Source organism: Scomber japonicus, chromosome 9, assembly GCF_027409825.1.
Source record: "Scomber japonicus isolate fScoJap1 chromosome 9, fScoJap1.pri, whole genome shotgun sequence".
Classification (NCBI taxonomy): Eukaryota; Metazoa; Chordata; class Actinopteri; order Scombriformes; family Scombridae; genus Scomber; species Scomber japonicus.
In genome coordinates this window covers 30,229,986-30,255,978 of record NC_070586.1, presented here as the reverse complement: position 1 = coordinate 30,255,978, position 25,993 = coordinate 30,229,986, and the positions used below count along the sequence as shown (strand labels likewise).

The 25,993-nt window shown below is 42.0% G+C and overlaps 1 protein-coding gene across 2 annotated transcripts; it reads left to right on the top strand.

The window, feature by feature from the left end:
• Positions 1 to 325: 325 nt before the first annotated feature.
• Positions 326 to 19,112, top strand: msi1b (musashi RNA binding protein 1b). 2 transcript variants are annotated; one of them, XM_053325383.1, is made up of 15 exons: positions 326 to 840; positions 1,164 to 1,204; positions 1,781 to 1,862; positions 2,015 to 2,099; positions 7,522 to 7,563; positions 9,863 to 9,955; positions 13,315 to 13,363; positions 13,862 to 13,944; positions 14,043 to 14,160; positions 15,436 to 15,516; positions 16,473 to 16,529; positions 16,898 to 16,960; positions 17,689 to 17,843; positions 18,289 to 18,334; positions 18,441 to 19,112. In XM_053325383.1, exons 1-14 carry the CDS (start codon positions 782 to 784, stop codon positions 18,328 to 18,330), a joined length of 1,050 nt encoding a protein of 349 aa, XP_053181358.1. In that variant the 5' UTR covers positions 326 to 781; the 3' UTR covers positions 18,331 to 18,334; positions 18,441 to 19,112. The 2 variants fall into 2 exon arrangements, with proteins under 2 accessions (XP_053181358.1, XP_053181356.1); XM_053325381.1 differs by having other exon boundaries at positions 18,436 to 19,112.
• Positions 19,113 to 25,993: the final 6,881 nt, after the last annotated feature.

Genomic DNA, 25,993 nt, shown 5'->3' with positions numbered 1-25,993 from the left:
TAGAGGGAAAAATTACTATTTGTTGGAGCTGTTAACAACTCATAGACATCTGAAATGTGAGCCTGACTACACACTGCTTTTTGTAAGACGTCAAAAGACAAAAAGGTTGTAAACCACTGGTTTCATCTTTAACAATGTGTTGTATTTTAAAAGCGTGTTATATTATCCATTGTGTCAAATCTTCATCTGCAAGTAACTAAAGCTGTCAAACAAATGTAGTGGAGTAGAAAGTTCAATATTCCCCTCTGAAATGTAGTGGCCTTACATCAAATTGAAATACTGAAGTAAAGTACCTTCATTATAAGTACAGCTGAGTAAATAGTTTTTTAAAAAAAACTTTTGCAATAACTCTGGGCATTCATTCATGCACATGCGAGTATTGCCTTTAACTTTTCATACATATCTCTGACCGCAGCACTTGTAACGGTTGCTTCACTACGATTATTGTGAAAAGCGGCGGCGGAAGCGGCACGTCTGATGGTCGCGTGCTTGACGCGGGAGCAGCGTGCCTCGGCGGTGGGATGATGAGAGACAGCAGCGGGGACTGAGTGGAGGAGGAGGAGGAGGAGGAGGTGGAGTCTGTCCCAGCCTGCATCTGGCCCGCTCTCCCCTCTCCCTGTCACCCCGGGCCAAACCCGCCCAGCTCCTCTCACTCACTCTCCGCCTGTTCTCCCGCACTGCACGGCACGGCTCGGCTCGGCTCGGCCCGGACACACACGGCACTCACTCTCACACACACTCACTCACACACACAGACACACACATACAGCAAGGACACGGAATGGAGACGGAAGGGAGCCAGAGCAGCCTGTCCACCACGGACTCCCCTCACGACCCCTGGTAAGGAAAAAAAACTTTTTCCCCCCCTGTTTCGTAGCTCCGCTCGTTCTCCCCTCCAGAAACAAACCTGCTATTCTGCGAGGGGGACTGTGGTGTGCAGCCAGACCCGCACACCTCCACACTGAGAGCCTTCATGTAAAAATCAGAGGTGATACACTCTCAAATGCTTGCCTTTTCCCTCCAGGATTAGACTCTCAAAAACCTCAATAACAAGTTTGTCTTTACTAAGTAAGCACATAAATAATCAACCCACCAAATCCTACTTTCAAAAAAAAAAAAAAAAAAAATGCAAATATAAATATTTTCTCTTTTTCTTTCCACAGCAAAATGTTCATAGGTGGACTCAGCTGGCAAACAACACAAGGTAAATCTTTTTTTTTTTTTTTTTTTTTTTTTTTCCACCTCTAGCTCTCTCTATGAAATGCCACTATGTCTTAAAAAGTGCTGGCGTGGATGAGATGGCCCCAATAGAAACTTTAGCTGAGGAGCTGTATTTCTTAATATTCATGTTTGCTTACATTGAATTTGTTTATTTGTTTTTCTCCTTTTGAGTTTTAAATCTGAAGCTCGCCTCACAATGAATGCACCCCATTCAGAACTGCCGTAGAATAAATTAGTGATTCTTTAAGGCCAGTTTAAAAAAAGATTGGGAATTGAATTATTCAGGATGTAATAAGTGAATATTTTTCTTGGCTGGAATAACTGTGTGATTTGAAGTTTTCTATATTGTAATCAGTGTTTATTTCATGTTTTATACACTTGAATTAAAAGCTGTGAGGAAGAAAATCACTGCTGACCCTCTGCAGCCAGACTCCTTTGCCAACTTTAGAATAAAAAGTTATCAGACGTTGCTTTCTTCTTGATTCACCTCTGTAGAGCTCTTATTAACTAACGTGTCCCCCTTCATAAACCTTTTTTTTTGTTCTGTTTTGTGTCTCAGAGGGTCTGAAGGAGTACTTCTGCAAGTACGGCGAGGTGAAGGAGTGTATGGTGATGCGAGATCCGGTTACTAAGCGCTCGAGGTGAGGGAGCTGTGAGCCCCGGCTTCTTAACCGGAGCTGAAAGTTTATCTGAGCTCTGTGATTCCTCGCCGCTCATAACTTATCATTACATGTCAACATGGGTTACTCATTCATTTCATTAATACCATGTCCCCTCTTCCTGATGTCTGCAGGGGGTTCGGATTCGTCACCTTTGTTGATCAGGCCGGCGTGGATAAAGTTTTGGCCCAAACCAGACATGAGCTGGACTCAAAAACAGTGAGTTCTCTGTATTTACTTCCCACCACCAACTAATCCCATTGCTTAGTGTTTGATTAGTGGATTTTCCAATGATCCACAGGAGAGGTGTAACATTGCTATATTTTACAATGTTTACGAAGGTTATGCAATGCTGATGTTTTTTCCTCAAAGCGTGTTTGTGTTTGTTGCTGGCCTTCTCCATTTGGCTCCTCCAACCGCACACACCTCAGATGTTACTCGCCTAACACGATAAAGTCACTATCAAGTGTTGGGTACACCAAGCAGAGACACATGGGGAGAATGTGCTCAATTTTTTTGCTTCAGCTAAACAGGCAAGAAAATGTTACCCAGTGTCAATTTCCATAGAAACAAGAAGGGAAACCGCACAGGGTCACTTCCCATTCTTTTTGATTTAGATTTTTTAGGAAGAGGGAAAGAAAATCTTTCCCTCTGCCTTTCTTTCTCTTCTGTCCCAAGGAGTAGAAAACCCTCAAAAAAGTTTCTCCAAAGGCAACCTGAAATCATCGAGGCGTGAAAGCAGCAACAAACAAACTGCCATCAGCTTCCTGTTGATCTGAGGATGAATAAAACAGTGAATGTGGAGATGATAAAAAAAAAAAGGCCAGGCTGCTGCACTTCCACCTGTGTGAATTGTAACTTCAAATGTTTTAATCGTCTGTGTGTGTGTGTGTGTGTGTGTGTGTGTTGCAAAGTGTGTGTGTGTGTGTGTGTGTGTGTGTGTGTCAGTAATGAATGTGGGCCGGTCTGGGAACAATGTGGCCCGTTGGTCGCCATAGGGACCACTGCCCCCGCCTCTCTCCTCAGTGGGAGTGGTGATGGCTGCGGGTTAGTCACTGTATTGAAATGAGGCGAAGGCTATTCCTTTTTTTCTCCCCTTTTGTGCTCTGAGCGATGCACCTTCTCCTCCAGTCTCTGGGAGATAAAGTGGAGGTGGCAAAGAAAGAAATGTAGAAGAAGAAAAAAAAAGAAGGTTTTTGTTGTGGAAAGTTGAAGAGATGAGGAAATGAGAAATCCCTGTTATTATCAATCCAAAATTAGCAACGGTGGAAGTTGTTTGATAGAGGAGTCAAACCCAATTGAGCTTCTTTGCATTTTTCTGGTTTCCCCCAGTGCCCCAGTGCTATAGTGTCACTTACAGGCACGACAGCTATGACAAGTAGCGCCATCATGGTTGGACGCCATTAACTCGCCATGGGGTTTGTTTCCATAGTGATTCCCCCCCCCCCCCACCTCCACAGTTGAAGAATGGCTCTGTCACAAAAGAAAAAAAAAAGGAAGATAACAACAACATCATTTACAATCATTTCTTGGATACCAGAAATCGACATAAATGGAGAGTGGGGAGGTCACCATACTGATAGTTTATCCTCATGTCACCTCTCTCATGTCAAGCAACTTACTAACTTTATTCATGACACCCTCCAGAGATGATGATTCATCTTTTTTTATTTAAAAAAAATTTAAAAAATCAATTTGAGTTTTTCCTCTCAACTTGTGCATGCATGAACTCCGCCGCGCAGTGCAGCAGCCTCGTGGGCCGTGGCAGGGCCCCTTGTGGCTGGCAGTTGGGTGTGTCGGTGTCGGCGGGGGGCTGTGGTAGCCTTGTAGGGCTGGACGGGCGGTTGGGTGGGTGTGGGAGTGTGTGTTCTCTGTGGAGTGGGCTCACTGATCATCCACGGGGGTTGGATGGTGAGTAGAGTAGGCCTTTTTAGACTGCTCACCCTGCCCTACCCCCCCTCCTCCTCTCTCCCCCTCTCCCTCGCTCCCTCTCTCATGCAGACAGGTTATCCTGTTAGAGAGGGGAGAGAAAAGTTCTCCAGTGGCAACAGAAAGAATGTGCCATGCTGTGACCGACTGAGCCGCTCCGGCACTGGAAATAACAGAGCTTTGCACAGCGGAGAGGCTAAAGAGCAAATACAGTGCTGCGGAGGAATTTATTGGTACTTATTGTGTTGAAGGACAGATGCGGCCTGGTTTTGACCGGTATAGGAAGGCAGGTTTTACTGTGATTTATGTAACTACTGCTCTCTTAGTTGCCCCTCTGGGTGCCCTCCCTGCTTCCTGGTATCTGTAAAAGCTAGTGACGGCCAATGCAAACTGCACGTTTGTGGAACAAAGTTTCCATTCAATTGCGGCTCCAAGGTGCACAGCTCCAAGGAGTTTTACAACAAAGTCACACAGCTCTGTGCAGAGTTGCATCAGGGGATGTTTGTGGGGCCCCGTTAACCATTTCAGTGCTGACCTGGGTGGAAAGAAGTGATTAGTGTGGCTCCTTTAACTAATAGGATTGGTAGGATTGGAGTCAACAAGCTTGGGTTGTTCCTCCTGAGATGTTGAAAGCTGCCCAATCGGCATGCAGCATTAAGTGTGTTCCTAGCTCAGGCGGTGACAGGCAGTGTGTTCGGCCAACTGTTGCATATCTGGGATGTAGATGGTCAAAGGGGATTGCCCTGATTTCATAAACCTCTCCTGGAATTAGCTTCCTCTTACCTTACTCTGAGTGCAAACACGTCAGGCCTCAGTCTGAACAATGTTTCTGGCAGCTGTCTCAAAATTGGAAAAAAAAGTGTGCAAATGTTCACTCTTTTTTTTTAATGTGAAATACACCTCTCAGTTTTGCTTTGACCAACATTTTGTTCCACAACACACATCACTTTCATTACTGCAGCCACTTTATCTGTTTAACGTCCACAATTTCCTCCCCACGGATGTGCTGTGTGCTGCTCTGTGTTTGATTTTGTTTGTTTGTGTGTGTGTGTCTGTTTGTTTTTGAATGTGCACAGGAGTGTTGGACATCAGGAGGGTTGGTGACCGGAGGTGACTATCAGAGTAGTCTAGCCACCATAGAAACTAAACAGTAGACTCTGCATCTGATCCTCCAGTCTTAGCCTAGTCTTCTCACTCTGCTCTTTAGAACAGACAACAAAAAACTTGCGTTGATGTTGACTCTCATTCAAGTAGAAGCAACACTGTTGCCCTTACTCTGGTAAACGCATGCGGTTTACCATAGAGGCTCTAGCTCTCTACTGTAGTTCAACTCTACCCTCTCATGGTTATGGACTAATCTTAGCGCTGTACTGTCTCACCATCTGTTAGTGTAACAGCAGTACAGTGTGGAGTAGTCTAGTTGTTCTCTAGCTCTATTAGACCAGTATAGACTAATATAGAGGTCTCAAATTCCAATTTTACAGCCTGTCTATGATTGCATCCTCATGGCATGGTGTGGTTCTCTTTCTAACCTTGGTAAAATCCAGTATCAATTACGTATCAATTAGCAATGTTTTTTTATGTAGTAGTAGTTTTAAGATCATTATAAGAATTATTCTGCTTAAGAAAGTAAATCTGGTCCTTCTTCCTGGGTGTAAACGTAAGGACCTGCAGAGCAGAGGACGATCCGGATCACAGGTTATGGCTCCCACATAAAAGGATGACAGATGATCTCTGTGATACATGTTCCGTCAAAAGCTGAGAGAGGCAAAAACAAACAAACACAAACAAACAAAATGCGGTGGATCTGCTGTCAGTGTGGTGTGATTGACAGCTCCCTCCCCTCTGTCCTGTCTTCCTCTGTCCTACTCGTCCCTCACTTACTCCTTCTTTGACACACTTGTCCTCCCTCTCCGGGCTCTCCTCGCGGAGGTGAGGTGTGTTTGTGATTGTGGTGCCTGTGTGAGATTCCAGGAGATCACATGTCACATGGTAGTGACGAGAGAGGCAGGGGTTCACTGGATATTCCCAGGCATTCCACCTGAGCACGGCTGCACACACACACACACACACACACACACACACACACACACACACACGTACATGTACAAATACGTCAAATGTGCATGTGTGTACACCATTCACATGCTAGAATATAAACACAAGCAACCATAAAACAAAAAAACCCTGTGGAATTAAAGAAAACACTCACACTCATGTTGTACATAGATACACACACACGCACACACACACACACACACACACACACACACACACACACACACACACACACACAAACTGAATCTAGAGGGTTACCTACATTCAGTTTACGTATCTTTTCTTTATAGATTTAACAGTATTTTTTACTCCAGTATAAGTTGCTGTAAAACAAATTGATGTACAACAAGTTATATAATGATATGAGGATTTAAAGGGTTGTTTCAATTTTTAAATCTACATTTATTCATTTTATCATTAGTTGCACTTTGACAAAAAGGCAGTTAGGTTTCCCTTGCCCAGGTTTTGTCAACCTGGGCAAGGGACTCAATGGAATTTAATTTACAACATTTAAAAAAATAGTTTTGGAGAATATGCTTATTTGCTTTCTTGCCTTTCTGATGAATATGAAGCGACAGCCATCACCTGTTAGCTTAGCTTAGCATAAAGCCTGGAAACAGGGGTAAACAGCTTGCATAGCGCTGCCTAATGGTAATAATATCTGTCTAACAGCACCTCTAAAGCTCATTAATTAACACGTTATATCTTGTTTGTTTAATCCTTACAAAGCCCCTTGTGTAAAAATAACATGGTGTGGTTTTACAAGGGGTCATGCAGCAGAATATGTCTTGAGTGATTGCAGACACTTCTTGCCAGACAGCCAGTACCTGAGACAAAAAAATAAATATAATTGAAACTTCCCTCTCCAGATCAAATTTAGCAGTTACTCCAGATGAATCACAGACTACTCTGTACTCAAAGAAAATAGCTCTTGTGAAAACTGTGGAGTATCCAGACTCATGGCAACAGATCTTGCTGCTGAATTTTATCCCAATCTCTCAAAACATCGGTGAATAAATGCATAAATATCTGCTAGTGGAAAGTTGTTTTTGTTTTTTTTAAATTTGGTGAAATGACCCTTTTAAAGAGAAAAGTCAATGTATTTATCTCCTAATGGAGGTTTTATTATTCTCTTTTATATCAACTACTTCTGCATTACTGGTTAGAAGTTGACACACACTAAGGAACCAATACGCACGCATGCACACATCAATGCCAGCAGTGCATTCAGACCAGGACGTAGTTAGACCCCCCGTCTGCTGTCTAAAGCAAGTTATTATTAGAACTTTAATCTTAGTATGTCTTTATGTGAGAACACGCTGCACATTTGATGTCAGCTTCATCTAGATTTTCCTTCACAATTATAAATGGTGTCATTCTGTTTTCCAGCACAGTGAAGCCCATCTATGATAGGCCTTTTTAAAAAAAAAAGGGCACATCAAAGCTGTGATACAGGGCTGGTGAATACATTGTGCAAAGCTAAGAGGAAGATTACAGGATTTATATTACACCTTCATTGATGAGTCATTAGATAGTGAAAGATGAGGTTGTGATGTCAGAGTGCACCACGGAAAAGCGACAGGTTGCTGGTTCATCAGTATCACGGCACATCACTAACCAAGTCTCCTCTGTCTGTGTGTATTCTCTCCTTTAGATCGATCCAAAGGTTGCATTCCCTCGCAGGGCTCAACCCAAGGTGAGTCAAACCGTCTCCTGGCGCTAGCTGCGTCCGCTTTGTTTGCAGCGGGTTAGTGTGTGTTGAGTGTTTCAGTCTCTTTATCTGGGCTAATGCCTCGTAATCTGATGAACATGAGCACCGCTGACATCACTGAACTGTTATGTGATCGTGTGTTAACAAAAAGTTTGACAACTTTAGAGACGCGTTATTGTTAAACCCACCAAAAAAGTCTGTATTGTATTTCAAGTACGTTCTGTTCTGATCTTAGTGGGGTTTTCTTTCTGTTTGGTTGATTACACCACTCTGGGAAATAGAGAAAATAGCTTGATGAGGCACACAGCAGGAAGAAAAACATTGGTACTAGTGCGAACAGTGCACAGGGAGATTGTTATAACTCTTACCTTAACACTTTATACACAAATATGGCAAAATGATTGACTAAAATGGCTTGATTTTGGAAATATGATGTTCATTTACATCATCATCTCACCTGCAACAGCACAAAAAATAAATAAAAATGAAGCAACACAACCTTGAAAAAGTTAGTATTTTTTAAATTTGAAAAACTGACAGTATTTCACCTTCCACGTCTGTAAATAATGCACATTTTGTTTGTTTAAATCTTGCTGACATAATACTAAATATACTGTTACGCACTGCCAGTCCTTCATATTTATGTGACTGAGCAAATCTTATTACAAAGAGCTAAGAGGTAAGAAAATGAAAGTGATGCAAAAGACCAAAATAATTACAGGTTTCAAGTGTAGGCTGCACCCAGGATCGGCTTTGTGTCCAATACAGGAAGTAGTGCATTTTATACAAAGAATAAAGAGCGGGCTCCAAGTTAAACAGATGTAGCAAACATTCAAGAAGGAGAGGTAACTTGTTTTGGAACTTCGTAGGAAATGTGACAGTGATGAAACTTCAACACAGTAAAACAGTGTCTAATAATGGCCCTTATTATACCGATAATAAGGCAAAATCATATAAGAAAATATAATCTTGAACATGTGGATCTTTAACATGTGGATTTACAGACGGGTGACAAATTAAATAAATGAGTGGAAAAACATAATGAAGGCAGATGCTTTCCACACAGGTACACTGCATGGTACATTTAAGGCAATTAACATTAAATCATACTCTGTGGCAGGTATAAAAATGCTGAGCAGGCCCAGTTGATCCTGATACTGTATCAAGATGAAAGATGAAATGATCGAAGTGACTTTGAAAGAGGGTTGATTGTTGGGGCAAGGATGACAGGAGTTTCAGTCACAAAGACTGCTCAACTGGCTGCTGTTTCAATAGATAAGGATTGCATTTAGATCTATGGGAAATACATCAGTTAATAGGATCTGGAAATGGTGCAAAAACCACAGACACCAGTCTACAGAGATGTTTAAAACAGTGATACTATCAGATGAGATGAGATACGCATGTGTGACATACACCTAGAAACCAGCACAGGAGGGGATCCGATGGCTCTGTTATGCTGTTTGGGGCTTTTTGCTGGCATGGTTTGGGTCCATTAGTCCTCTTAAAAGGAAAGATCACTGTAAATCAGTACAAAGTTGTTGTAAGTGATGATCTTTTATCTTATGATGAAACACTTCTATCCTGATGGGAGTGGTGTCTTCCAGGGTTAGAGTTAACAATGCCCCCATCAACAGAGCACAAGGGGTCACAGAATAGTTTGATGAGTATGAAAATGATGTCAATCATATGCTGTGGCCTATACACTCACCAGATCTCAACCTAGATGAACACCTATGGGGGGGTTTGGACTGATGTGTTAGACAGTGCTCTCCCCCACTATCATCAAAACTCCAAATGAAGGAATATCTTTTGGAAGAACTCTGTTCATCCCTCCAGTAGAGTTCACAGACTGTAGAATCAATGCCAACGCACACTGAAGCTGTGCTGGTGGCACATGGTTACTGAGACACTTTATGTTGTTTTTTCCTTTAATTTATCACCCGTCTGTATAAACTTACACTTTTTATTTAGACGATAACAGTAAGTCTCTCTCTATATTGTGTAACTCAGTTTTCTCTCCTATAAATAATCAGAAAATGGTCTTACTGAATTACGTACATTCAGCTACACAAAGCACTACAATAGAATGGTTGTAATTAAAAGCAATAAAGTAGAAGAATGAGATAAAATGTGCAGTTAAACTATAGAAACAAAAAAGGATGAACTTTTTTGCCTGTCTGACACCTGCTACCTAAATAAATATGTAATTTCTGAAGCTGTAAACTTACAGATACAACAGTCACTGCAAAAGTTTGGTTCATTCTGTTTTTATTTCTTACAGTTAGTGACCCGAACCAAGAAGATCTTTGTGGGAGGCCTGTCGGTGAACACAACTATAGAGGATGTCAAGCAGTATTTTGACCAGTTTGGGAAGGTGAGTGATGTTGAGGAGTGTTAAAACTGTTTCAGTCTGATTCCAGGCTGTGTTTCATATGCCGAGTGAATACCTCATAGTGAAGTAATAGAAAAGAGGATTACTTTCATCATTTTAACTGACGCACAAGTTTATTTTGGCGGCATCAGTGCGGAAAACTAACCAACAGCTCAGAAACATGTAGTTTCACATCCCGCAAGCTCAGCCGAGCCTTATTTCGTCGCAAATTCTCTGAGAAAAACTTCACCCAGAGTTGAGCGACCGCGTGGAAGTGAAGGAGTTACTGCGAGGGGGAGGAGGGAGGAGGGGAGACAAGAAAGGAGGGAGAGAAAAGGCTTCGAGAGGGTAGGAACAGAAAAATAACGAGGCCGAGAGGCTCCGGGAGGCGCAGAGCCGGAGCAGCAGGCGAAGTTAGGCGGGGGGGGGGGCTATGAAGAGGGAGTCGGGGGAGGAGGGGAGGGGAGAGGAGGGAGAAAAGTTTTGTAGTGAGTGTGTGGTGATGGTGAGGAAGGAGGAGGGATTATCAGAATCTGAATTAATCTGATGTAACAGCTGCTCCTACCCACAACCCCCTCCTGGCCCGTTACCGTGGTGACCTGGCTTGCCCATTGTCCCCAAGTAATTCTGTGGGCAAGGGGGTTTTTGTTCTGAAGGAGGAGGGATGAGGTGGTGTTCGGGGGTGTTAGCATGAGAGTGTGTGTGGGTGTGTGTGTGTGTGTGTGTGTGTGTGTTGGGTGGGGGTCAACTCTGGAGTTTAGTAACAATAAATACAAGTCGACTAATGCGCAAAAAAACCTAGAAAGTAATCACTCAACTTTTTATATTAGAAGTTGTTACCTTGATGTATTTTTGTGTGTTTTTTAAATATATTTCTATATAAAGTTTGCCCAAGTTCTTCTATTCTGCTTTTTTTTTTTTTTTTTTTGAAAGGCATGTGGCAGAGAATAGATGATGGGTTGACAAAGGCACCGACAAGGGAGGGAGGGTCTGATTGAGAGAGGTTTGCGGAGGCGTAAGAGAGGGAACTGGGGCAAAGATGGGGTGTGGGGGAGATTTACGAGGGCTATTATGCCTCTCTACAAAGCTAGACAAATATTTTGTTAGTTTGCCCAGAAGTTATCTGCATACTGAAAGTTTCTGGATCTCCTGAACGCATCTTCTAATGTTAGCCTTTTGAGAAACGTGTCTATCTACAGCACTTGTGAGTTTGAGAGCCACGTGACTTTTGGGTTGAAGCGGAATAGATGAAAATAAACAAATAATTCAAACTTTTTTTTAAAGCACATTTTGCACCGCGAGCCCTTGAAACTTCTAAAAGTCAAAGACGCGACGAGTCGGTGTCATCCATTGCATTTTCCGACTGCGTTGTACTTTATTTCCAGTGCCAAAGGTTTGGCCTCGAGTTTCTCTGTGCTCCCTTCTCAATCATAACGTCTAGATGAATTTTGCCGAGAGAGATATCGAGGGATGGACGGTGAAATGTGGGCTCCAGCCATCCATGGAAGTTCCTGATTAGACTGCCTCACTGGACCTTTTGTGTCCCGTCCTGGTGAGGACAAAGGAGTGCAGAGAGGGATGGGCAGGGGATAACAGGGAAGATGAGAGGTGGGAAAAAAAAAAAGGATAAGAGGGAATATTGTCCAGTGGTACGCCATAAAAATGCCCACTGTTTGAAATATCGACCAATGATGTGCAATTAACTCCATTTTGCAACGTTTTAACTGGAGCTGCAGGTGTTGTTGTTGTGATGTTTTGGTTGCATCCTCCGGGGCGATTGTGTGCAGTTTGAGTTCATGTCGAATATAAAGCACAGCTCTCTTGGATGAATCACAAGGTGTGCTCTGGGTTTTTGCGTTCTTGACCTTTGCTCTCAACACGATTGATCGTTCAGATTTTTTGTAGCTAGGGGATTTCCTGCTCTAAAGGCCTCAAGGACAAAAGTGTCAACTAAACAGCAAGTGTTTGTGCAGAGATACAGAGTTTAGCATGTTGCATGCTATGTGCAAATGTCAGGGTGGAAGCAACCGGTGACTTGAGAGGCATCAGACTAACAGGTCCTCTTTCACGCTGACACTCCTTAATCACCTTTGACCTTTCTGTAGGCAAACTGCCCTTGGGGGTCCACATGCGCACACACACATACACACACACACGCACACACACACACACACACGCTGAGCACAAGTATGTCTGAGTATGTGACTATGACAAATTATTCAGTGGACCATATCCACTACAGCTGCCAATAAACTTATTATAGACGTGGAGCACAGATTATTTTACCAAATGTTTATTTGGACCTCTGTGTGCAGACTGGAGTGTAAACATGTCCACTTGTGACAAGAGAGGAAGAGGGGGAGAAAAAAGCAAAGAGGGAAAAGAAAGAGTAGGTCAACTTTGACATAAGAAACTCTGGGTGTGCGTGGGTATAGAATAGACACCTGTGTCTTTGCTCTATAAAGGGAGGCCGAGCTGGAGGGAGAGGTCAAAGGGAGAAGAGGAGAAGGAATTATGGCTGACTGTGCCAACAAACAAAGCCTCCAGGCCTCTTTGTTCTCCCTCTCCCTCTGCCTTTGTCTCTTCTTTCTCCTCCCTTTCCACTTTGACCCAATCTTTTTTTTCCCCCCCTTTCCTTTTTCTCCCTCTCTCTCTCTCTCTCTCTCTCTCTCTCTCTCTCTCTCTCTCTCTCTCTCTCTCTCTCTCTCTCTCTCTCTCTCTTACTGGTCTCTCTGTGCTCTCTTTCACCATATCTCCACCTGTCGCTATTCCTCTCTCTATCAGCTCTTCCCCTCTCATCAAGTCTCCACCTGCCCACAGGATTCACCTTTCTGCTTGTGACCGGCTACTTTTTTTGTCGACTTTTTCTCTCTTTGCGGCCCCCTTTGTCTCACTGGCACTCTCCCACTATTCATAAACCATATTTGATGTTGGCTCGAGCTCTTTTATAAGGACTTTTTGTGTAGTTGCCATGGGAATGTCAAACTTTGGAGGGGAGAAAAAAGGGGGGGGCGGATTATGTGCTCTCTGTGAGAGGGATTGTGACCGGGCAGTTTAGCAGCAAATTCAGCTTCCAACTTTTCATACCACCCATCATGTGCATTCACCGTATAGAGCACCAGGGCTGGTTGTACAGTATTTCTTCATATTTTCCTGCCCCCCCCCCCCCCCCCCCCCAACCTCCTCTTTTGTAACCTGTCGCTCGTCTCCAGTCCCCCCACCCCTGCCCTCCTCCTCTTCTGTCCATCTGTTGCTGAGCCTCCCTGCAGAACTTGAGAAGGGCTGAGGTCAGGCAATATGCCGCGTGGCAAGAGAGCGCTGCATTAAAAAAAAAAAAAAACTGTGTTGTTTGTCTCCCCCAGGTCGACGATGCCATGCTCATGTTCGACAAGACCACCAACAGGCACAGAGGTGAGACGGACATCTCTCTCACTGTCCTCCTACATCTCTGTCTTTCCACTCACTCTTCCTCAGTTTACTACTCTTCCTCCAGTCCTTCCTGGGTATCTATTGATCCCCCTCTAACCCCCTCCCCACCCCCACGGGCCTCCTTCCTGTGGGCTGAGCTGGAGGAGACGAACAGGGCTAGTCTAATTAGCCAGTCCGTTAATCGGGATCAGGATAAAGCCTCCTTAAGCACCTCCTCCCCACCCTGGGACTGATCGATTATGACAGCCTACCAGCTTTGCCCAGGCCTTCTGGCTAGGAAGGGGGGGAAAGAAAGGATGAGTGCAGAATAGCAGCATAGAAAAGAAGGGGGGGAGGGGGTAAACGTGTTAAGCGGCTATTACATCACTGATTACGGGAGACTATTAGCTTTACTGCTGCACATAAAGGCCCTACAGTATAACCCCAACCCAAAATACTGTGTGAAATGTTCCCCTCATGCACTTGTCTCATCCTCGCCAGGGTTTGGCTTTGTCACGTTCGAGAACGAGGATGTGGTGGAGAAAGTGTGCGAGATCCACTTCCACGAGATCAACAACAAAATGGTGAGTGGCTCAATTTGTGTAAAAACACTCATATAAATCCCCCCTCGCAGTTATTTAGGCGCCACAAGTTGTACATATGTGTTTTTGTCTGGAAACAGGTGGAGTGTAAGAAAGCTCAGCCCAAGGAAGTGATGTCCCCCACGGGCTCAGCCAGGGGGAGATCTCGGGTGATGCCCTATGGAATGGACGCCTTCATGCTGGGTATTGGTATGCTGGGTAAGTTTGTATTGATCCGGACAGGAAGGATGTGGCCACACGCTAGCTGTTTCTCTCACCTGAGTGTGATAATAGCTATTCGTGCTCTGAAAGCCCCAGCTGCCTTAAAGGTCACATAGTGCCTCATGGGAAGAAAGTTGACCACTGAAATGGACCGCTCGATTCGGCTTGCTACTCGCCACCATGCAGCCTTGATGATTTAGATCTTAAAAGTTCAGAAATTGCCAAAAGTGGCTGTAATGAGAAAAGAAATCTACTGCTTCATTGAAAAATGTATTCAAGTAGTTTCACTTAAAATACCTGCAACTAAACATGTGGATACATCCCCATTATACATTACATTATATTTGTGATAATGCTTGTCTCATAATGGTTTATATTTTATAATCCATTTGATTTTACTTTTAAAAGGGGAAAACAAAATTAGATTCGAGAGAAGAAACCACTCAATCCCACATAATGTTCAATCAACTCAAAAGCACCTCTCATTACTCCACTCAAGATTACAACGCACTCTTTGTTAAAAACTTATTCTCAGATTATCATTGTGATGATGTCATATTTTAGTGATATCATCAGGGCTATTCAATTTGGGAAAGATCCCTCTAAACCCACAAATGACATTTAATGTCTCTTTTCACGAGCTGAGCTGTACTCTGCATGACAAGTAAACTGAAACTCAGGGAAAATTAGTGTGGAAGGACCCTTTAACAATTCAGATATTCTCATTGCTTCAAACTTTATCCTAACTGGTTTTCTAATAGTTTTTAAATTGAAATTCACAACAGGCAGGATCTGTTTTGAGTCTAAATCTAAACTTGCCACACCAATGCTACCACCTACTGTTCAGTCTGAGAACTGCACCCTCTTCTTCATCAGGGCGTTCAACAGACAGAGAGTATGAGGGACACACCACCACACTGGGACAAATAAATAAATACATTTCATGGTTATCTTATGGGGTTCATAATGGACAAGATTATTGTAATCCTTGTGGATGTTGTCCTGAGGTTAGTTCTCCTGGTGTCAGGTGCTACACAAAGAAAACCTCTGTGTGTGTAATATGCAGACAAAGACAGTAAGCAGCTCAGTCCTGTCGCTGTGAAGAAATCCAGACCACAGGTGTAGAGTGTCACCCACCTGCATGTCACAGATTGTACCAGGCTTCACAGTTAGGGGGCAGCACAACAACACACCTGTTACTCTGAGTAGTTGTTTTTAATACTGATATCACATAACTATAACTACTGCTGCTGTGACATCTTGTCTCCACAGGTTATCCAGGCTTTCAAACAGCCACCTACACCAGTCGGAGCTACGCTGGCATCACCCCTGGATATACCTACCAGTTCCCTGGTAATCACACCACACATTCTGCTCATGTTACACTCTTTGTGTAGTAGAGTTGTTTTTGGCACATTTACAGAGAAATAAATACACAGGATTAGACAGGAGGCAAAAATGCTCACTTAGACCACCTAAATGGTGGTAGGTGAGACATAGAAGGAGATTTGGGATGAGTTTAGGGGATATGTCACCTGTAATGCAATGAAAGCACAGACATTAAAACCATTTTTGTGTCCTTTGCTGAATATACATGTTTATTCTTCTAGTTTTAAGCTGGAATTCATGCAGAATTTGACACAAATTATGATGTTAAAGTCAAATGTTCTGTTAAGCTACCAGGGACTATTTTGAATGATGTAATAGAGGGTTACGTTGTAGGCGAGCGCACATCTAAAGATTTAATTATTTACTGAGCAGCAGGAAAATATGTGATTGAATGGAGTGGAGAGATGAATGGAGGCTGGTATTAATTTGTATGAATACGCATTTAATAGTGGTGTGTTGAACTGTAGTGGACAGTAGACACACTGTCACAAATACAAACATGTTTCCATAGAAACACGTGAAACACTGCGAGTGTAAATGGCTGCTTGTAAATATCAGGGAGTGGCATTGCATCTGCTTAGCTTGCTTGTTCATGTGTGAACAAGTGTGTGTGTGTGTGTGTGTATGTGTGTGTGTGTGCGTGTGTGTGTGCGTGTGTGTGTGTGTGAAGTTGATTTAGATGCCCACCATAAGAAAAATATGCAACCTACTTTTTGTATGAATTTGTATGATACAATTGTAACATTTTTTTTTCATTATAAGGTTTACTTGCATTCCTCCAACCCTGTTGTGTCCCAATATGTGCTCTCTATATTCCTGTCCTCACCTTGGAGGTGTTTCCCTGCCTGTATGTATGTGTGTGTGCTCTCCTCGCCAGCGGTGGTGTTTGTCTCAACAGCACTCTGATGTTTCTGTTTTAGAGTTCCACTTAGAGAGGACTCCCCTTCTGACTTCACCCCACCCCCCTGAGCTCACAGGTCAGTCAGTCCCTCCTCTGGACTTTACAAGCAGCATATTGTCAGTCTGCTACATGACACATTAGCACTAACACCTTATCAATAATCTTATGGTTTGCATGTTTGTGTTTGTCAGTCCTCCTCGGTTTTCGGGCTGGAGGCAGGATTGCTGACAGTAATGAGGCTTTATTGTTCACTCTGAAGTCTTCCAGCAGTGACCTCACTTGGCCGCTTTTTAATCTTATTTCCTTGCACATCAGTGATTTACCCATAAGACTTGGGTGAAATTTTAATAAATTTTCTGAGGTCACTGGAGTGAGACTTCGTGTGATGTCTGTTACGTGCCTGAAGACTAAGATGATCAACCTGGATCTTCTCTTTCTCCTCAGCCATTCCTCTCACAGCGTACGGACCAATGGCAGCAGCGGCGGCGGCAGCAGCAGTAGTCAGAGGTATGATTATCTTTCTCATCATGGTCATGCTCAGCCCTAGATAATGTTTTTTTTTTTTTATCTGAACATGTGAAATAAAGGCAACCCAATTCATACTCAGATTCAAAGTAATTATTGAAAATGATTGAACTTTTCAACCCCTTTACACCAATACTTGCCTACTAATATTGCTTACCAATAAAATTGTTACATATCGTTTCTTATTCAGTATGTACCAACAATACTTTGCATTTAGTAAGTTACCTGTAATACTGAGCAGATCCTAATACTGACACTAACAAAATATCCCACTTTAAATTAATTGAAAAGAAAAGGGGAGCTGAAATAATAATAGTACAGTTTTTTAGAGAAGTAATTAAAGTCTGAATTTAATTATTTTTTGGCCTCATTGGAACCTACTAACACCAACATATATTAAAGTTGATATGGCAGACTTAGCCATAGCATCCGTTAGCATCAGATCAGCTAAATTAAATGTTAGAAAAAGTACAGTATTTATTGTCCATTACGTGGTTCTCTTAACTGTCTGAACTAACTCTAACCAGTCATTATTTACATGCATAACTTCATCTCTACATTTTGGTGTAATGGAAATAACTGAGCATCCCATAACATGATTTGAAGTTGAGCTTCCGGAAAATGATTTGAACCCTTCTAGCCTTGATTTTGATGATGTGGATATTACAAACAGTACAAATCTGACGTTGTTGTTGTTATTGTACTTTTAGGCTCCACCCCGTCTCGCTCAGCTGGATTTTTGGGTACGAGCAGCCCGGGGCCGATGGCAGACCTTTATGGTACAGCCGGTCAGGAGTCGGCGGTCAGCAGTTACCTCAGTGCTGCTAGCCCTGCCCCAAGCACTGGATTCAGCCATAGTCTGGGGGTGAGTTCCAGCCTTTATTGATGTGACATTTGGGAAATATTCTCATTTGCTTTCTTAATGAGAGTTCGATAAGAACATACCACCTTGATTATAGCCATTAGCTGACTTGCTTAGCTTAGCAGAAAGAGTGGAAACAGGGGCAACTGTTAGCATGGCTCCATCCCAAGGCAACAAAAGTCACCTAACAACACCAGAAAAAATACTTCAAAAACAAACATGTCAATTAGTGAACTTTAGAGGTGCAGATTTAGCCTGGCTAACTGTTTCCTCCTGTTTCCAGTATGTGTGCTAAGCTAAGCTGTCCAGGGCACTGCTAATCTTTATCACTAACTTTTCAACTATAGCAAAGCTTAAACGTTCTTGTAATGTACTGGTGTAATTGTTGCTTCAGATTTTCAGTTCATTCAGAATAAAAACTGAACATTGAACTTGCTTGCTCCCACAGGGTCCGTTGATTGCCACGGCCTTCACCAACGGCTATCATTGAGAATGTGAGTCAGCCCTCTTGCTTTTCATTACGTTGTTTTAAGTGTAACTTATTGCTCTGCTTTGTTGTAACCTGTGAGTAATCCAGGTGTGTTTTGTGTGTCAGTGCAGAGCTGTAGACTGACAGCTGGAAGGAGTTGAAGCTGCTTTGGAGCTGATCTGGCCTGTCTCTGTCCAGTCCACCTCTCCGGCTTGGGTGGCTGAACCCTCACCCCTCCACCCTGGCGACCCTACTGACGCCTCACTAAACTCCACCTCCTCTGAAAAAAAAAAAAAAAGTTTAAAAAAGTTCACAAAAGGAGAGACACCTTTTGAAAAAGTTTTATCACTACATGTAATAGCAACACGTACAGATGCTGTATTTTTAGTGTTTTTTTTTTTTGTTTTTTTTCTGTTGTTATGTTTCACCATGCTGTTTTTTGTGATGGCTGCGTTTGTTTCTCGATCTATTTTGGCTGTGTTTTATTGGGTTATTTGACCTCTGAACCTGATCTCTTTGAGATAGAGGAGTTGTATCTCCAAGTGACACCTGTCTGAAAGTCAGGAGCTGTAATTTGTACTGGAAAACTGTATATTTGTCACTAGTTCATACTGAATTTTAACAAAACATTTGTGATTAATACTATTTCTTGAAAATGTGTCACAAAGTGTATATCTTGGTAGGTTTTTAACAAAAACTTGTTACACTAATAATGGTCAGATGACAAGGGTCATTAGTCACAGTTACATAATAGGCCTACGTGAGCTGTACAATTTTGTAAAATATTGTAAATATGACTTTTGTTTCTGGGGGCAGGGGTGGGGGGGTTCAGCTAATTTTTGTGTCTGGGAGGTGGGAGGCTTTGGAGAAATGGTATGATTGCTTATTTCATGAATCCGTATGTGTTGGCAACCTTCACTGTTACGTATCATAATTTCACATGGAGGTCAAGATCATGTCAGTCTGTCTGCTAGTGTTAGACCAGCCGTACATTTCTCTCCAGGCATTTATATGCGTCATCTGAGCCTGTTACTTCCTTCAGAAGCTGCCTCAGAGTCGAAACATTTCCTTTTGGCTGTGAGTTTAGCAGGAGAGAGGCTGAGTCTGGGATGTGAGGGTGTGAAAACGCTCATCAGTCAGGAGAGGGAAAAAAAAAACATGCTGTTTTCTTTCTTTGTCATATTGTTGTTTTAACTGTGATTTTCAATATGTGATGATTGTTTGTGAAGGAAAATGAAGGACTAGAGTGCAGGAGCAGTTAACATGCTGATAACTGTTTCTCTCTGCAAGTTGTGTTGATGTTTGTGTGAGCATGTCATGTGGTTTTATACACATTGGTTTCCAATGTGCCATGTGCTGTCTTTTGAGGGGATGGTACCTCAGTTGCAAATGTGAAATTTTAATCTGACTTTTTTTATTATTACATTAACATCTATGTCAAAGTGTGGATGGTTGAACCTTTTAGAAAGGTGGCTTTTCCAACAGGAATAGAGGGTGTCTTACTCTTTTACCTGTCAACCCCCCCAACTCCCCCAATCCATCACTGCATATCCACTGGAGGTCACGGACTGTAGCAATGTGACAACTATTTTTAGACCAAAACAATTATATTCAGAGCTACTAGGATGTTGCACTGGCTGACCACGAAAAAAAGTGTTTTCCTTCGAATGTTAGCGCAAGAATGAAGCACTCGCGATCTACAAAATACCAGGTTTCACGTTTTGATACACTTGGCTCACACTGCTGCGGGCTACCATGATAGTTCATACTTTGATGCTGTGTTCACTGAAAAATAACAATCTTGTCAACACTGTAACCTTTTCTGATTTTCTTTTTCCTGTCATGTTTATTCCTTTGAAAAAAAAAAACTTTTTAAAATTCCTAATAAATTATTTTAAAACATTCCACTTATATGTCCATTTTGTCCTTTTTTCCACACTTTTGACCCAAATGTCTTCAGTGAATGAATAACAGCAATGGAAGAAGAGTTAAGATGTTTTACATAAGTATAAAACCTCAATGTAAAAATACTCTTACAAATAAAATTCAATTCTTGCATATAGGCATAAAGTGCCAGAGCATTTTAGCATTGTAGCTGGTTGGGGAGGAGCTAACAGTGATAGTAATGAAGTTTAATAGTTTTAATGGTAGTGTAATCTATGATAGACATTCATATTTTGTAATAAAAATCATATCTTTTGTATGTAAATTCTAACCCACTTCTAGTAAGTAAAAGTAAAAGCATTAAATGTAAAGCGGATGTTGAAGTTACTTTCCACAACTGGAATGAGACATAAACTGAACTGATAAAGGTCTTTTTTTCTCTCAGATTTAAAAGTTCCCACATTGGGAGAGTTTTTGTATAACTGTGTGTCCACTGTAAATTCAACAGATTTGTGGAATAAGTACATTCACTCAAGAACTGTACTTAAGTACAATTTTGGGGTACTTGTACTTTATTTGAGTCCTTCTAAGCTACTTAATGCCTCTACTCCACTACGTTTCAGAAGGAAATGTTATAAATTCGAGTCCATTACATATATTTTACAGCTGTAGTCACTAGTTTAATATTAAATCAGTTGGTTCCAAACTTTTTAGCTTATGACGACTTATAAAAAAGCAGTGAATCTCAGGCCTCTTGTCACATTTCAGATTGATAGCAGTTACACCAAAGAAAGATTTCCCCTCTAAACTTCTCAGATGGTTTAATTTAAACAGCTATTTCAAGGCTTAGAGAGGCCATATTTTTTAATATCTCACCAAAAAAAAAAAGAGTACAAATTTATGTACAGGCACCTTTTTATCTTCTCCCCACTCCATTAATAATCGCATTACCTTTGGGGGAACTTGACCCTTGTGTTGGAAAACACTGGACTATATTAAGTTGTATTTACATGTTTTTACATAGTGTATTGGCACTTAACGTAACTTATTCCACCACTGACTTCAATTCTTTACTGTATAAACCAGTAAAATGTCCCATCCTGTTGTAAGTGATGGCAGCATTCAGTCAGTCTGTCCGCTGGTCTTAGTCCTCTGTCTGCTCAAACTGCCTCTGCGTCCCTCTCATATCTCTCTGCTGGATGATTTCTCTCTTCCATCATCACTGCTCCACTGCCTCCCCTCCCCTGCCTCTGCCTCTGGTCTCCCAGTGCCTCAGCAGCGCTCTGTTTCGCCTCCTTGCTTTTATTGTCTCAGGGGATACTGCAGACGGTCATGAACACCAAGCCCTCTCTGGACGGGGGCGCTGACCTCCTGCGAACGGGGAGGCTCAGGAGGTCCCCCCTCTGAGGAACTACCTCTGTCTCACCATGTTCACCTGTTTCTGCCCTGCATGGCCAATCAATATTGTGGCGCTGGTTTTCTCTCTGCTGGTGAGTCAGGTGGGGGGGGGGGGGGGGGGGGGGGTAAATGTGCATGTCTGGTATTTATGAATAGTTACAGCATAAGATACTTAAAGTGATGTTTTATGAGGTTTTTTTGTTTGCATTCAGTGCATAAAAATCAGTCAACATGGGACATGACATATGACTAAGTACATTACAGACAAGAGTGGGAAAGACACCAAGGGCAGCGTGGGATGATGATTAATGCATGCCTGAGGTCTGGATATATAATATATTAACGCTTAGTTGCCATTTATGAGGCTTTTTCCTATTTTTATCAAGCAAAGTGGCTACATCTACAGTTACACAAGCTAATGAGGACAGAAATAGACCCAAACCATGTTCATGACTGTGTAGAACAGTAATATTTTACACATTTGTCTTTTATAAATTGTGTTTGAATACATGAAACCCAGGTCTTCCCGCAACAGTTCAAAGAGGTTTGAGCATTAGGGCCAACACATATTTGCACCAATTGTTGGAGTGGTCTGCAGGAAACTGGGGTGCAAACAAACTTGCGTGGAGTTGATGTGCCAACAGCAGCTGTTGCATCCTTGTAGCCGTGGGTAACAAGATGAGGCATATAAGCAACTGTAATCCATGTTTCCCCATTAGTAAGGACCCTGGCTTCAATACAAATATGAATGTACAAGATAGGAAGGGCAGGTGCAAAGAGGAAAATGTGAAGGCAGCAAGGCAGTGAATGATTTCTTTCTAAATGTTTAGAACAGATGAAAATGACACCTGCGCATGCAACTCTTAATGCAAACTTCCACCCTCCAGGCTGCACAAGCCTGCAGAACAGATGTTATAGAAACTAAATGTGATCTGTCCCTCACGCCAAAGGCCCAAAAGAGCCACGATGAGGAGGACTACGACGGCTCTGAGCAGCTTGGTAGGAAAGCCCTCCACCTGGGGATCACTTCTTTTGTCATTGGCCTTTTGATCATCACTGCATATATCACTGTGCACTTTACTACGGTACGAATGCACTTTATGTGATACACACACATACACACACACACTCACCCTGACCTCACCCTTAACCTAACTTCACTTGAATTGGACAAGCCATCTTCAATTAACTGGCCCAAAGTCTGACATTTTCCCCCAGAAATAGCCTATAATCGACCACACACACACACACACACACACACACACACACACACACACACAAATAAGAAAGCTTAAGGTTTCAAGTATGATTTTCCTCTCAACTCCACAGCATCTGATTTGACCGCTTGAGGAGGAAGACAGAGTGGAAGTAGAGCGGAGGGAACACTGTGATGGAAGGATCAGCTTCGTGTGAGGAAGAGGAGCTCTCTTTGGCTTATGTCATCAGCAGCTCTGGTGGTTTTGTAAGAGCTGGCAGAAACTGACTGTAAACACGTCGTAACACATCTTGGTTTCAGCTGATGTGTTCATTATACTGCACAACTTGTTACCATGTAAGTAATTGCACAGTGGTAGAAATGATTATGCAAAGATCACAAAGGGGAGCCTAAAGTGCTTTCACTCACCTGAAAAGTGGGGCTTGTGTTATATTTTTATAACTTCAAGCCTAAAATGTCCAATTTCAAGCAGAAGAATATGAATGAATATATTATTATAAATATTTGCAATCTGTTAGAAAATAAATATGGAGATATCAGATCTTCTTCACCCACTGGCCTCAGTTCAAACCCCATCTTTGACACCTCTTGCGATTTATTGGACTCAGAGGTTGTGCACTCTGTAATATTAACACAAGTCTAAAAATAACATTAATCTTCATGCTGCTAAGGGATCCAGCACACACTAACTACAGAGAAATAAAAGTTTAATCTCCACTTTATAATGGTCAAGGGGTGTATAAATAATCATGACCTTAGTTAGTAGACCTTAGTGTTGCTTTATTATTAGTGCACACTGCCTCTTTTTTTGTCTATAGTGCCCAGCATGTTTGGAAAATGATCCAATAATCAATAAGCAGCAGAGATGTCAAATGATCACCACCTGCTAGTGAGCCCGTTGAGATGACGGGAGAAGCTGCTGTATAGCTGTGGTAAACCCCAAAAATGTATCTAGGGTGAAATACAAATGTCAAGCAGATGCCTCTACCTGCTGAGTCATCAACTCTGTCTGGATACTGGGGAAGGGCACGCAGAGTCTGAGTTGAATGCTGAAAGCCTCTTTTGCTTGACTAAGTGTTTGCATTTGCAGCCAGAAGTTTGCAGCTGTTAGACACCAGCTGTAGAAAGAAGACTCCCTGTGCTGAACCCTTAGACAACTCAAGCAGGGCAGAATGGACTTTGCTCTCTGCAGGATTAAAGATCTGCAGAATTTGACTGGGAATAGAGTTCAGCAGTGCATGGTGCAGCATGCATGATGGAGCATGCATGGTGGAGGAGGCAGAGTTCAAGGACTCGGATGAAGCCTTGTCCATCTTTCTGTTGGACCAGCTCTTAAATCTCGCAGTGATACAGGAGGAGTCAGGAGTCTGCACAACCAGTCTACATGTGTCTTGAGGATCTGGAGAAGGCTTGGGATCAATCCTGCAAATTGTCTCTTTCCATGTGCTGCAGACAAAAGAAGAATGAGGCTGTTCCTGTAGCAGAGCACGCCAAGAAAAAAAGTGCAGAGTTTACAGATTTGATTTGAGACTGCATCATGATCTGGCAGGGAGAGCCAGCAGAGGGGGCTAGGATCATTACTATGACCCAGATCTGAAAGTGGCAATGAAAAATTCATCCTGTTCTTGTATGTCATATGCTGATGTTGTAGACATAAGCTCAATTTAAATATGTCCTGCAGGTGTGGGACACCAGTGGGTATTCTGGGAATATAGTTCAATACCACTGACGAGTTTTTAAAAAATCTGAGCAAATAATGTGAGATATTTCATCTAAAACAATGTCTTTTTTGTTTTTGATGATGGAAAATTGGAAACAAATGTTCACTATGTTGCTGTTGCTGATATTCAACATGTTCACTGACAGCTGGAGATCAGTTCACTGTAATAAGCCAAATGTTTCTGTAGCACGTGACTTTTCTTTTTGTGTGTTTGGTGTTGCAGCATTGTAGGCAGACAGAGGCCTTACACACAAGAAGAAGATGCCAACAACACTTGTGGTTACATGTGTCATCCCCGTTCCTCTCACTGGGTTTGTCCTCCAACTTTATATTACAGAGGGAAGGAAACTTAAAAATATAACCTTACTGATTTTTTTTTCTTATTTAAAGAGAGAAATTCCATGTATTCAGTCAAGTATAAAAAACAAGTACTTAACAGAAATTAAATGCTGCTTTTCTTTCTGATGATTAAGCACCAAGTAAAATTGTGATTACATGCACTGTTTTCTAATCCAAAGAGGAAAAGGGTGACCTTTCTCCACACTGAAATAATGATGACTCTGTGTTTTCATTCTTAGTGTGTTCAGTTAGAGGCTGTAGACATGTGAATTACATGAAACTAGATAGCCGTGAGAATACCTGAGAGCAATCATGCAATATTGTACAAAGACACCATTTTACTGAGCTGCATAAATCTTAAAAGGCTGTACTGACTCTGACTCTTGCATATCTCTATATTAAGTATGCATTCATTGTTTTCCATTTGTTCCTTTAATACTTATTCAAAGTTAACGCATTAACCACACGTTACTCCAGCAGTCAACCACAAAAGCAGCCATCCAATCAACCTGGCAAATAAAAAGATAACCTTGATAGGAGAAGGACACTACTTTAAGTATGCTATTTTAAAGTTTGACATTTTATTTGTCATGGTTGTGGTTGGTAACTGTTTCAAGTAGAGAGCTGACATTGAGATGTAATTATCTCTATAATAAGTAGTAAAACAACATTTTGTAGCATCTTGTCTGTGCTTTTGGTTGTATATGTATTTATCTTTGGTAATGTTATGACACACATAGTTCTAAGTTTTAAGCAGTAGCTACAGTGTGATACAAACCAATTCAGTGCTAACCCGTTTTTAAAGCTTTAAGACTCCAGCTCTGGCTGTGACCCTGTGAGAGCTGATGATTCTCATGTTTCAGCTCTGGGTTATTTTAACAGTGCTGTAATGATGTATCGTACTGCAGTGCATTTTTCAATAGTGCCAGAACTGTCTTCTTGGACACCACCTTCCATTCCCTGCATGGCCTCTGTTCCCCTCTCAGGGTTTATACCTAAACTGTAATATCAGAGAGCATGTAAGAAATGAAGTGTGGTAAGTAAAGATTATTTGCACTTAATAAAGAAAACCATTCCAACACCACAGAAAAACTCTAAGATGTTTTCTCATAATAGCATAATGTATG

Coding starts and splice junctions, on each gene's coding strand:
- msi1b (XM_053325383.1), top strand. CDS start 782: ATGGAGACGGAAGGGAGCCAGAGCAGCCTGTCCACCACGGACTCCCCT. Junction 7,564..9,862: donor CTCGCAGGGCTCAACCCAAG/GTGAGTCAAACC, acceptor TATTTCTTACAG/TTAGTGACCCGAACCAAGAA. Junction 13,364..13,861: donor GACCACCAACAGGCACAGAG/GTGAGACGGACA, acceptor CATCCTCGCCAG/GGTTTGGCTTTGTCACGTTC.